The 14245-nt window shown below is 41.9% G+C and overlaps 1 protein-coding gene across 2 annotated transcripts in view; it reads left to right on the top strand.

Annotated features, from left to right (window-relative positions):
• EFCAB11 (EF-hand calcium binding domain 11) overlaps window positions 1-13501 on the top strand; it is a 67614-nt gene extending 54113 nt beyond the window's left edge. Inside the window, exons 6-7 of one of the 2 annotated variants that reach the window (XM_083503638.1) lie at window positions 12055-12161; window positions 13208-13501. In XM_083503638.1, the coding sequence (XP_083359764.1) occupies window positions 12055-12133 (79 nt within the window). In that variant the 3' untranslated portion in view covers window positions 12134-12161; window positions 13208-13501. The remainder of the gene's footprint in view (window positions 1-12054; window positions 12162-13207) is intronic. The other variant, XM_083503637.1, reaches the window with a different exon arrangement.
• The last annotated feature ends 744 nt before the right edge of the window (window positions 13502-14245 follow it).

Genomic DNA, 14245 nt, shown 5'->3' on the forward strand with positions numbered 1-14245 from the left:
TATTCCGCCATTAAAGTTCCAAGTTGTTTCTGCTCAGTAAATCCAATAATCCAACAGTCCCTTCACCGGCCAAAAAATTCCCCAAAGCACCTCTTAAAGTTCAACAAAGTTCCATCAACGGTGCTTGCAACAAAGTCTCATACAGTCTTTTCTGCTCAAATGTATCAGTTGCACTCCAAAAAAGTTTTTGCAACTGTTTCCGCAGTTATCGCAACCTCTCTCCCCGGCAGTCCGACGTCTGACTCTTTAGAAGTACAAACCAAAAGAGGCAGGAAATAGGAGGAAAGTCCACATTTACAGCTTAATTTAGTCAATATCCATTCCTTCCTTCCGTAAAATAAAGAATAGATCTAGTAGCGCAAGAAAGTTAAAACTTCCCAAAGTCCCGTTTCAAGCGCTTCCGCTTCTTAAGACTTTGCTTTGATCTTGTCAGCAATGTCGGGAGACGGACTTCCCTTTTCTCATCTCCCGATTTCAGCCAAATCCAACAAATTCTTTACCAAATTTAAATCCCTTTACTCACGGGTATGTTGCTTGCAGTTTAGTGTTGATTTTAGGAAGAAAGGTCAGCGCTCATCTGCAACAGCCGCGCGGCTTCACTTCCGCGGAAAGAGCGATGAACTCACAGCACCGCTACCCCTCCTTCACTCCGGGTCTCCTTACGGGGTCCCTTCTGTGTTTTCAGGGCAGCTTCTGGTGCCCGCCGAGTCCCACGGCCACGGGCTCACTCTACCCGTGGTTTATCTTAATGGGTCGTCGCTATGCCGCAGCGAACGACCCTTTTCCGCGGAGCCCCTCTTCAGAGAACGAAGAGGACCGCCATTACAGTTTCGCGCCGCCTCCGGAAGTCCTATATTTATTAAGTATTTAGCTAGGTTTTCTTAACGTCTGTTTCTTCTAAGAAGTGAAATTAATACACATGTTGCTACCTAAACTGCAGCACGCTGCAGGAAGCTGATCAACAAAGTAACAAGCATTAGAAGAAGAAAGGACTGTCTGATTTATTAAAGGAAAAGGCAGTTTCCTGCAGAAGCTGTCATCCTCGAATCTTCAATTGGTGGGTCATTTCATCCTCAGCAGGGACTCAATGCATGAAGTCTCATCTTTACTCTCTATGCTCAATCAGTACGGCACTTCTGCCTGTACTGCAGTAGCAGTTTAGATTCCTATTGAAATGCATGAGGACATGAATTTTTTCATAACTTTCCAATATATGACTGTACAATTGCTATTATAGAAAAGCTTTTTGGGCCAGTTCTATTTCACATATCCACGAAAGCAGAGCAACTGAAGGTATTTGTTTCTGTCTAGGGTTGCCCTAAGACAGTTGTTCATACATTTCAACTTTGAAAAGGGGTGCTACAGGCTCTTCCAAAAATAGCAAGATGCATTCTAAAAGCAATGTTGACATTTGGAAAGCTTGTCAGCAATTTGTCCATTATTTGTGCAAAGACAATTTCAGCCAGAGATTACCTGCTTGCCTGCATACATAGAGAAAAGTAATAAAAATGCACCTGTGAATGCATGTTCAAGATCTGATGGCTAGGTGTCTATTAATGCCCTTGTTCTAGAGGCCACTTCACCACTGGACCTATCAACACAAAAACTAAGCTTTTCCTTTAGTGTGGCGTATGTTGCTCTCTCTCTCTCTCTGCTCTTCTCAGTGATAAGCTTGTCCATTACAGAATAGAAGGGCTGTGTGCAGAAATTTGTCACTGGCACTCAAATGTGTGTCATTAATATCCATGCCAACTTTTTATTTAAAAAAAGGATTCTCAGTTGTTTACATTGTGTAGTCTCTTGGTAGTTGGATGGTAGGAGTCCTTTTGCCATTATTTTGTTCATGTTTGTTTTTACTATACAAAAGTATTCACAATGTCATGGGATGGACTCAGTTACTAGCCATTTAGAACAGCTGGAGGAGAAGCAACCATTGTTTAGATTTCCAAAGGGCCATGCACTGGGCTAAGATGGGGATAAGGTTTCCAAGCACCAATATTTGGGGTGGGGGCAAGACCTGGATTGATACTTTGGTGGGAAGAAGAAGCCAAATGCAGAACATGAGAAAGAGAAATAGGAGTGGGGGTCTAATATGCCAAAGAAAAATTGGGCAGGGCAGGGAGCTAGGCTTGAATGATTTTAAGGGAGATGCCTAGATAGAGATTTGGAGGGAAGAAGGATACAGAATGAAAGAGAGAGTTAAGGAGACCTACACTGATGGGGGATATCTGTCTATCTGTAGATATACATCTACAGAGGCCTGCACATTGGCATGGTTGCATGGCTGGCATTAGGACAGTAAGCACACTCAGCTGTCGTTGATTTCTGTCTTCATGAAACAAGCACCTCATGAAAAAAAATAAAAATTATCAAAAAGCTCTGCCCTTTCATGTTAGGGCTGGACAAATCTGTCATGGTTGGTTTCTTATTTTTCCAATCTTACGTTCAGTTCTCTATATTTCCACACCAGTTTGCAGTTTTTAGAAAGCCCTTGTGAGAATTCACCATCATTTTAGTGCCTGCAGTGACACATGTTTATATGCACCTCTGCCTAATATACCCATTTTTGCAAAGCAGTTTTCCCTAATACAATGCATTTTTGTATGTGACCCTCACTAATATATGATTTTTTTGAAAAGTGCACTTTACCCAAGTATATGTGTTTTTGTACATATTACTTGGCTGGAGAACTGCATTGCAAAAGTTAGAGAACAGTGAATTTTGGAAGAGGACTGTGTTTTGGTTCGTGTATTGATTTGAGGAGTTTGATTTATGTAAGTTTTAAAATGTGGACTGAATTTAATTTCTCTTACATCTGTACCTCATCTCATATTCATACACAGACAGCCTGTGATTTATTTATTTTGTCTTTTTATCTCTAAGCCCCACAAAGTATCTCCTTGTCTTCTAACTTGTTCACAGAGGTAAAGAATCGCATGTCTCCTCTCTCACAGACTATGCTCAAAACTGTAACTAGGCACTGAATAGCAGTCTCGTGTATAGATCTTTGATTATGGGAAATAAGCAATGTAAATATTTATAGATCTGTTGGGGGGGGGCTGTGATTGTGAGATGCCCAGGGCCTACTAAGACTTTAACCTGTCCCTGATCATATATGATGGTTATCTTGCCAACATGGCTACAGGAATGAGCTATTGATAAATAAAAGTGAAAGGGAACTGAAAGAAAAAGAGGAAGGGAGAACTGGGTAAGTTCAAAAGAGGAAGTGGTACAGTCAAGGATTCAGAGAGTGAGAAGCAGCATGGGGAAGACTAGTGGTGCAAAGCCTTCTGGGAGGAGATTTTGGGGTTAGCACTCTTCCATCTACTCATGGAGCTTCTTTAACTACTAACCTCAAAATTTGGGATCCCCTCCAAACTGGTGTCAAAGTTTTGCAGTCCTTTTGCAGTGGAAACCCAATGTTTGACAGTGCTCCCAAGCTGAGTAATTGTTACTATCACCATAACTATCACCCCCAAACCCAACATTGTCCAATTCATTGTCCAAACATGGGGTTTTTGCTGCAAAACTTTGGAACTGGTTTGGAGTGATTCAGACAGTGTTGGGTGTTAACTATGAACCCTGGCTTAATGTAGCAATTTCTCAGGGGAGGGGGCACTGCAAAACACAGGGTTTTCACTGCAAAACAACTGCAAAACTTTGACACTGGTTTGGAGCAGATGCCAAATTTCAGGGTTCGTAATTAATAAAGCTCACTCAGGGTACAGCCTTGGCAGGAGATATTTCCATGTGCATTCCCAGCATGCCTTGCTCATCTCAGTTGCTAAGCACAAGAATTGAGCCATCTAAATGTTTCTACTCTGGAATTATATGTCATTAGCTTTTTAAATTCTAACGCCAGCCAAACATTATTCATAGTTTGGAGCTTCCAGGCAGCTCATATTGCTTGCCCAACAGATTAGTGGAAATGATTAGAAATCTTGAGTGTTTAGATAATCATGTGGATGGTCTTTTGTTGTGGTCATTTGCTTAACAGCAGTCCCAAACCGTTTCTTTCAGCAGAGAATAATGGTGTTGTAATGGATGCAGAACAAGCATTAGACAAAGGAAAGCCTTTGCTCCAAAGAGTCTTTTCTCTTTCCAGATTAAAAATGTGGAAGATAACGTAAAGGGAAGCAGAAACGGGAGAGGGGGGAGTGAGGCTGAATGTAAAACTTGAAACATATTAACTGGGTAGAAAGAATTTGAAGGTGTAGCTCTAGGTAGGATGTGTTGAAAGCCGGGACCTTCAAAGTGGCTTTCTCTGAAATGTTCCACATGCAGATAGGCAGAGCTTTATAGTCTCAATATGTGAATGAGATGGTGGGGAGTTGGCTGTGTTAGGCACTGGGGATGTTTTCGAACAAGCCAGGCCAGTACAAAAGGTTTGGGTTCTACTTAAACCAAGATGGAACCAGATTGTTGGTGGTTAAAACCAAAAATGTGACAGAGCACCTTTTAAATTGATTGCCAGGGTAAGGCTGAGAGCAGGTGAGAAGCATCTAGTTCGGAAGAATTCCCCCAGGGATTGTCAGGTGTGCGTACAGGAGCTAGGCCCTGTGACCATTAGGACTCTGCAGGACTGGGGCCTTCCTAAGTTTGTTCTGAAGAGGCAAGGCGTGGCCACACAGGTGAGGCTGACTAGTAACTCACAGCACCTGGTGGCAAGAGCCGGGAAGGGATATAAGGTCAGCATTTTCCCTTCAGCTCCTTGGCACAGCAACACGTTCCCTGCCTTGCTGTGTTTGACTCCTTGCTTCTTGATCCTCGGACCCCTGACTTCGTGACTTTTTGCTTCCTGACCCTCGGACCCTTGGCTTCTTGACTCCCGGCTCCAGGGACGCGGACTTAGAAAAAATATTGGGGGGGCCCAGGAAAGCTCATGAATAATAAATAAGCTCATGAATATGCAAATAAAGTGGCTCCGGCCCTAAATAGGGCAAGCCACGCCCCCCAGCCAGCCGATTGGCTGGCTGGGAGGTGTGGCCAGTCGGGATTCCCCTGTTCTCGCGGGATTTCCGGCAGTGCCTCCGATTAGGGCGCGCGGCTGGCTGGCTGGCGAAGGAGCAGGTGGAAGCAGGAGGCGGGGGACGGCGGCGCTCTGCTGGAAGGGCGCCCGCCCGAGATTATTGGGGGGGCTGAGCCCCCCAAAAAAATTTTTTGAGGGGGCTCGAGCCCCCTCAAGCCCCATGGAGTCGGCGCCTATGCCCGGCTCTCTGATCCTCGGACTCTTGGCTCCTGGCTTCTGGACTCCCACTCCTGCTCCCACCCCGCCATCTTGCCCCCAGTCCCGACATCCCCAGCCAGGACTTTGATCACCTGTGAACAGGACCGTGACAGGGAAGACAGAGGAGTTGTCTATAGTTATTTAAATAAAGGAGGGCTAGAACTAGATAAATGGCAAGTAAAAGGTGACATGATGGACATATATACAAGTATACATGGTGTACAGAAAGTGCACAGGGAGATGGAATAATTCTAGAACTTAGGGCCATTCGAGGAAGCTGAAAGTTGTGCGATTCAGCACACATGGAAGTATTTCTTTACACAGGGCATAGTTACACTATGGAATTCACCCCCACAAGATGTAGTGATGCCAGGCAATTTGGATGGTTTTAAAAGAGGGTTCAACAAAGTAATGGAGGGTAAAGCTGTCTGTGGCTTCTGGCCATGATGGTCCTGTTCTACCTCCGCTGTCAGAGAGAGTATTCTGTTGGATATCAGGCATCGCACGTGGGGAGAGCACTTTTACTCCTGAGGGTCCTGCTTTCAGGCTTCCTACAGTCATTTGGTTAGCCACTGTGAGGAAAGGATGCTGATCTAGATAGACCTTTGACCTGCTCAGAAGAGCTCTTCTTAGATTCTTAGGATTTTTTTTGCCTTGTGACACTTCTGACTTAATATGGCAATTATATGGATGTTAAGATTTGAAGAGAACAATGCAACTGATTTTTCCTTTGTGTTCTTTGAAAGATATGGTTTCTAATCCTTAAAGATAGTGGAATTTTTGAAGAGTGTGGCTATATCAGGAGACATTATTCATGAGACTGTTGTTTCGGTACTCTAACTTACCAGATAGGAAGCGTGTAAGCAAGCCAATATTGTTTGGTTTATCAACCCATAGGTTGGGTTAATATAACTTAATGCCAGTCATAGTCTGAGCAGTTCCATTGAAATCAATGGACTTCTCCTACTAAGATCCATTAATCTTAATGTGTCTACTTAGACTATGTCTAGCATTGGATATTGCCAGTAGAGAGGAAAAGGACACATTCCTGTGCACACAAAGTCCATTGTATCAGTGGAGCTGCAGCATTGGATACAGCCCAATTGTTTAGAAAGAGACCTCCCTAACTGCTTGAAAACATCATCTGAACTTGAAAGTCCGTTTTATTTGATGTTTTTCTATTGCTGTTATATTGCTCTGTACCTTTAAATTGAATTACTGCAATTCAGTCTCCCTGTAATGAGCGCCACCTGGGAATGGTTACTTATGCTTCAGGTTTCATGCAACTGGTAGCAGTGGTTATATATCCTCATGAGCACTGCTCCTTGTGCATTTTTCTAATCTATGGGGTATGTACCTTTGTCCTTATTGTAGTTATAGCATATGGATTGTAATGTGTGAAGTTTATATAGCTTTTATGTACACAGGTCATTGTTTCATATTTGAATTCTTTTGTAGTTGTGCTGAAGAAGATTCCAGCGAAACAGTCAGATTATCCAGGATCACTGTCCAACGTTGTTATTCACTTACTACTTCGGCACCATGAACGCCTAAAAAGTTTTACCACTTAGCCCACAGGATAGCATCTATTACTTGGTTTCAACCATAGACTTATACTTTTACGGACTTTCAAAGATTAACAGACATGTGTTCATTTGTTTTCAAATATATTAGAGAATTTACAAGTGTACACATTTTGTTTTTGTTGTACTAAATCATGTATATTATGCAATAAGAACTACAGTGCTATTTAGTATACTGGTCTGCGTGTTGCTTGTGTTGTTTGTTGTGTTAAGTTTGCAACACGGGTTTGTTGTTCTGTATTGGTGAAAACATTATCTGAACTGGATGGTAGCACCAGGAGAACTTTTTTTTTTTTTAAAGAAACCTGTCTTGCATCTTTGTACAATAAGGGTGACAAAGAATTTATGAGACCCATCGACTGTAGGTAATCATTGATCCAAAGTTATATTCTTAATTCTGCTTTCATGTGCACCATTATAAATGGCAGCATGAAGTCTGGAATAACTGTCAATACAAAGACGCTGGAGAAACATTCTCGATTTCCCAGGAGAAACATTCACCTGTTTTAAGACCACACAGGCAAGTGAAAGTCATTATTAATCCCAGAGTGTGACAAGCCATCAGCTGAGTGTCTGTAATTAAACATATGACATTGCTGTGTTCCTTACAGGGGGGCACTTCATTGTCTACAAAGAGTCCAAAAGGGATAATCAGTATGTTTCTGGAGAAATAGTAATAGCGGCCAGTATAAATATATCCCCACCACATAAGGACAAAAGGCTTGCACATTTGTCAACCTACTCTTCCGATTGGAAAAGGGCAGTAGAAATAGATTAGATGACCTTTTAAAATTCACTTCTATTCCTAACGTTCTGGGAAATAGTGTGTGCTATAATACCAAAATAGGCACAGTATAACTTTCCAACAGTAGTAAGTCTAGTGTGAGGAGTCTGACAATCAAATATACAATTTCTACACTTTAGGAACAAAAGGAATCTTTCCATGTAATTTAGAAACATGGAATCAAACATTAGGTGATTGGAAGCCCAAAGGAGGTTCACAATCTGGAACAAAGTGGTGGTACCTATCCTGGTTTGTTTGCCTATTTTATCATAGAATCCTTGAGCACTGGATACAGAGATAGAACTTTGTCTGTCATGAGCACTAATAATCGACCGACTGTCCTTGCATTTAACTAGTACATAAATTATATTAGAATGATATATGTTGACTGCATTTGTGTGTAACACTAAATTGTGATTTGGTACTATGTGAATAAGCCTTGGGCCACACAGCCTTCTCAGGTGTTGCTCTGAGACGTTGCTTCTGTTTTCCACTAGCCCATGGCTTCTTGTTATGTCCAAACAGGGACAGACTCTGGTTAGTTTTTGTATATTTTGTCCAAACATATGAACTTTAGACTAGTTTATGATCCTGGCTTGTTCAAATAAACCATAGTGAAGACATACCATAGTTTCCACTTCAGGCTTTAGATCTCTTCCTTGCAGCTGTATAAGAGAGAGGAGGGCGGGGAGAAGCCAGATAGCACACATAAAAGTTTAGCATTACGTGAAGCAGGGCAATATGCCTAATTCAAGGAATATTTTCCTCATCCAATCTAGGATCATAGTATCATAGAATTGTAGAGTTGGAAGAGACCACAGGGGTCATCTTGTTCAACCCCCAGCAATGCAGGAGTCTCTTGCCCAATGTGGGGGTTGAACCCACAATCCTGAGATTAAGAACGGATCTACACTAGTTGTCTATAACATTTAAAATGTGTTATTAAAATGTGACACTACAGGGCGCTGTAGAGCAGCGAGCCTTCAGTAATGGAAAATTGCACTGAGAATTATATAGCGTTATATTTAATGACGTTTTTACAGATCAATGTCGATCCAGCCTAAGAGTCTCATGCTCTACTGACTGAGCTACGTCCTATATAGGATATCTGCAGCTAGGTATCTTTAATCTAGCAGTCCCTACCCTGCTAAGCAGTATACCAAGTATAAAGCTCCTCTAATTAAAATCAGGGCTGAGCTAACACAGAGAAGCCAGGGTTATTTTGCAAACATTTGGTTGATCCTTGTGACAAACCCCATCTTCTGATGTAGCTCAATAGTGCCTCCTAGCATGTTTTGGGGGTTAATAGACATCCAATGAAGCTGAACATTGGAAGATTCAGGAGAGATAAAAGAAAGTACTTCATCATGCAGCGCATAGTTAAATTATGGGACCAGTTTCCATAGGGGGACAGTCATGGCTACCAACTTGGATAAAGGTGAAAATTCATGGAGGGGAAGGTGCTAACCATGGTGGCTGTCCTCAGTTGGAGGCAGCAATGCTTCTGAATACCAGTTACTGGAAACCAGAAGAGGGGAGAGGGCTTTAGCGCTCAAAACCTGCTTGCTGGTTTCCCACAGGCATCTGGTTGGCCATTGGCCTGATCCAGCAGCCTCTTTTTACGTTCTTACACTATCCTCTTCAGTTGACCCTGAATGGATAACTTTCCACTGTATTGTCCTTAAAGGCACATTCTCCAGTTAAGCTCTTTTCTACAATAGCTCGGTAGTCTGAATTGGCCACACCTTTTGTAATGTACATTCATAGTCATTAGGGAGGTAGAACTAGTGTGTTGGTAAATTTCTGGTTGGCTACATGGACCTCTGACATGGAATTTATTTTGCCATTGGACAACACATTGGTAGGACATCACAGGTATGCAGAGCTTCCTTTTTGAGCAGTCTCCCACTGCTCTTGGCTCTGCATTCATCTCAGGGCATACTGGGCATGCTGCATGGCAAGCAGGCCTTTCATTCTGTGGTCTCAAGGTGAACAAGTCACTTGAGTGCTACTTTGAGATGTATAGAAGCATCTCCCTTTGGAATGAATGGTCTAACCACGATGCTGCAGTGTGACAAAGCAGCATCCTGATGAGAGAAGAGAAGACTATCATGGCTTTTATGGGTGGCTCTGCATCTCAGTAGGTTTGTACTGTTCATGGGGGGGCATATTTGGAGTGTGCAGAACTTTTTTTTTTAAGAGCAACACTGCAGGCAACACACTGAATATCTTCCTTTTTCAAGTATCTACTTGCACAGTACATTGAGATTTAAAATATTCCAGCTGGAGAGGTTCCTTACCACAGATGTGGGAGGGAACTTAACCAGCTTTAGGAGACCTTAATTATCTAATTTAATAAGAGGGTAATTTATATTCTACAGTGAGTTAAGTTGTGATACTAATTACTTCTACAGTTCCAGTAAAAGATCAGCCTTGGGTACCAAGTGCCACAAAATCTACACTTAGGTTTTTCCAGTGTAGAAAGTTAACGAATAATGTACTCTAAAATGTAGTTACTCTAGACTACAAATTTGTATATTTTGTTTATTGAATCAAAAAGGTAAGTATTTCATAAGCTACAAGTGTGAGTTAAGATGGAGGTGTTGCCTTCATTATGACTCTTCACTTGTATGATGCATCCAGGAATATTACAAGGCAAAAGCACTGCATTTGGCCAGCAGGGGCGATGGTTGGAGCAAGGTGTTTACCTGTTTCTGGGGATGAATTTCCACAACTAAACCCCTTGTGTGGAGGAGACACTGTTCCCCACTGTTTCTCCACTATCACTGTGTGTGACAAGGAACTAGAGATATATGCTGCATGTTCTGTCTTACGAGTTACAATCTCACTGTTTTCAAATTTTAAAATGGCGGATGCTGACTTGCACCATATCTGTACAGCTCAGGACACCAATACCTCAAAGATTGCTTGTCCTCACATGAAATAACCTGGACCATGCAATTGTCAGCTGATACTATTCTCTGTGCACATCAAGTTTGGAGCTGATGTAAATGTGCAGTCAATGGAGACACAGCCATTGATTGAAGGTGCATAGCCCTGTATATACCAGGAGCACCTCGACCCCCATCGTTCAGCCCAGACTTGGAGGTCCAGCTCCAAGGGCCTTCTGGCAGTTCCCTTATTGTGAGAAGTGATGTTACCGGGAACCAGGCAGAAGGCCGCCTTGGTAGTTGTGCCCTCCTTGTGGAATGCCATCCCGTCAGATGTCTAAAGAGATAAACAATTACATTACTTTTTGCAGACATCTGAAGGCAGCCCTCTTTCAGGAAGCTTTTAATGTTTGATGTTTGGTTGTGTTCTTTTATATTCTGTTGGAAAGTGCCCGGAGTGGCTGGGGCAGCCCTGTCAGATGGGTAGAGAACATGAAATAAATTATTAGTATTAGTATTAGATACTGCATAAATGCATTCCGTGTGAGCCATCCCTGTGCCATCCATGCCTCCTCCCTGTTTTAATCACAGCCCTGGCATATCTTCAGTGGATCAGCTCCACCAGCAGTGTTTCACTTGCATATCTGTCATGGCAATAGCAAATTTCACATACTGCTGGCATGGCAGGGCTTCCATCAAATCCTATGGCACCTTATTCAGTGGCTCCTGAGCATATTTTTGCACCCTAAAACTCTTTTTCATTATTAACTTTATTTGATTGAGTATGATAAATAAAAAATGTTAGACCTTGGTCAGATGAACCGTTACAAACAATGTACAGTGGTACCTCAGGTTATACACACTTCGGGTTACAGACTCCGCTAACCCAGCAGCAGTACCTCGGGTTAAGAACTATACCTCAGGATGAGGACAGAAATGGCGTGGTGGTGGCACGGCGGCAGCGGGAGGCCCCATTAGCTAAAGTCGTACCTCAGGTTAAGAACAATTTCAGGTTAAGAACGGACCTTCGGAACGAATTAAGTTCGTAACCAGAGGTACCACTGTATAATCAAACTGAATATCATTTACTCTGTTATGGTGTAGCACACTAAAGTCAGAAAGGAATTGCTTTTGTTGGCATTCTAGAATAGTAGCTTTATTGGTATGTGGTACCAAATAAAATAAAATCCTCTGAGCATGACTCCAGGAGGCTTACCTCTAAGTAGCTCTGCATAGAACTGGGAATTCTAATCATGCTAAAGATTGAAGCAAGGCCCTCTTTATTCTGGACTAGTTAACCCAGGACACTTTTGCCTCTGGCTCCAATTGTCCTCAATCCTTCCACTACCTGCATGCGGCCCTCAACGCATTACAGAGGGAATACAGTTCTCAACAGAAAAAATGAGCCCAGGCTTGCTTTGTATAAATAACCTGATTCACAATCACTAAGGAGATGTTGAATTGCCACTCTACACCTTAAACCACAGTATCATTTAATATGGATTAGCCAACTGTTTAACTATTGTGTTAAGTAGTTGAAACTGTCTTTTATTTGCTACTCTTCTAAAGCACATGGAAGCGTCCATTATTACAGCCTCCTATTGATTCTCGCCTTTCTTTTGGACTCAAGTGCTCCAATATGGATTGAAAATGCCATCCATTGAACATTCAGAAGAGTGAGAATGCTTTAACCGTACTTTGACCAAGGTTTTTTTTAAAACTGCAAAACAGTTGTTGAAGCATGTTAAATGATTACGTTAATTGAGCTTGTGGAAACTTAACAGTCAGTTCAGTCACACATATTTGGAGAAAATGTCAAAGGTTTGATCAGGCTCCACAGCAAGAGTTAAAAACTTGTTATCAATGGCATATGAAAACTATTCAGAAAAGGGTCTGTTCTGAAAGCCTGTTTGATTTCATTCTTGCCATGCTGAAATGTTTTTTAGAGAAAATGTCTGAGCTTTTCATTAGCATATTTTTATCCAGGTGAAGAACAAGCATCCTGTTTAGTATTATCCTGGGGAATCTGATAATTTAAGATACTCTTTTCAATTAGTCACAGTAGTCCCCTTTGGGAATGTGCCTGACCAATATCTCCTAAACAGTCCATGGACTGAAAATTGATGAAGGAACTAGAGGACAGCTTTTATAAGGCCAGAATGCTGCTCTTATGATGAGCTCCTTTGTGATAGTACCTCTGAGGAATATCCTTAAGAGCAAGAGACTGACAGCAACTTTGTTTTTCCTCTCATGTGACAGCAAAGCATGCCAAAATAGGTGGGATATTGGAACGGTATCGCTACCCTGCTTCCATTTTTATATGAGGAATGGCTGTTCTGTGGCTCTGCAGAAGTTGCTGGGCTACAGCTCCCTTCTTCCCTAATTATTGGTCATGCTGGTGGAGACCAAACAACATAGGGCCACAGGTTGCCATCCCTGTTTTATACCCTGGTCTGGCTCCCTGGCAGATAAAGGCTTTAGTAAGGAGCAGGTGTGTTGGGAATGCATACAGCATAGCACACTCTTAATAATTCTAGGTTCCTTGTTATGGAAGCCATATTAACTTTCTACAAAACGGATGGCATAGTCAGATGTTGCTGCCTTCACCTTCACCATGTATAACCAGAGATCCACAATAAGAAAGAATGGTGTTAATAGAATTCTAGGTATACATTCTCTGAATTAAGTGATAGTTCTAAGTGTCAATGTTTTTCTTTTGTAGGGAAGTCGATCAGGATTCTGATGGCCATATTAGCTTCAAAGACTTTGAATCGGCAATGAACTATGGACAGGATAATTTGTCAGCGCTTCCTCTCATCTAATGAAAGCGGCCAAAGAAAAAACTCCATAGCCAAGGTTTTCTAAAATCTACAAAACATTTTCCTTCAGAATCTTTTTTAAACAAATCAAGGTAGATATGTTGCTATGAACAAGCTGTCTTTTGAACCTTTTATGGAATGTATTGTGTCTTTAAACATATATTCTGTTTTTCCAATAAATTGTTTTTTGACTTCTGCTTTGCTGATTGTCCTCTTCATGAATATTGTTAATATGAGCAAAGCCAGCAGATATAGCTGATTTGTTTGGAAGTGAAAAGGGGCAGTTTTTTATACTGTGAATGAATCCATCTATATAGAACAGGGGTGTACAACCTGCAGCCCTCCAGATGTTTCTGGACTACAACTCCCATCAGCTCCAACCAGTTACATAATAACTGGAGTTTTAGTCCAGAAACATCTGGAGGGCTGCAGGTTGTGCACCCCTGATATAGAATAACCACATGCAACTCAGGAAGGGGGTCTGTGGAATTATCTGTCTAGGTTTTTATTTATTATACATAAATGTACATCTGTTTTCAAGCATTTTCAAAACACTTTACAGAAAAATACATAATATGAGCACATAATCTGTAGTCTGGGGTTTGGCATGGTTGTCCAAAAAAAATACTTGTGTGGCCCTTTGTGTGCCACCTTTCATCTCAACAAGCTTTTTAGGTAGTGATCCTATACAGGGGAGTAAGTTCCAATGAAATCAGAAGCCCTTGCTTCCAAATACACATGTGTGAGATTGCTGTTGCTTCTTTGGTGATGACTCGTAGCTGAGTAAGATTGTCTTCCATGAACACAGTTTTAACAGTGAGTCTGTAAGTGACTGTGGAGGCCAATTCTGGATCCACACGTCCTTCCACAGTAGGGACATAGGTTTCCGGGTGGGAGTTGATCATGGTGAAGGTTTGCCAAGCGTGTCTTTCTCTTAGCGT

The sequence above is a fragment of the Podarcis liolepis genome, assembly GCF_965112155.1.
Source record: "Podarcis liolepis genome assembly, chromosome: 1".
NCBI classification, from domain to species: domain Eukaryota; kingdom Metazoa; phylum Chordata; class Lepidosauria; order Squamata; family Lacertidae; genus Podarcis; species Podarcis liolepis.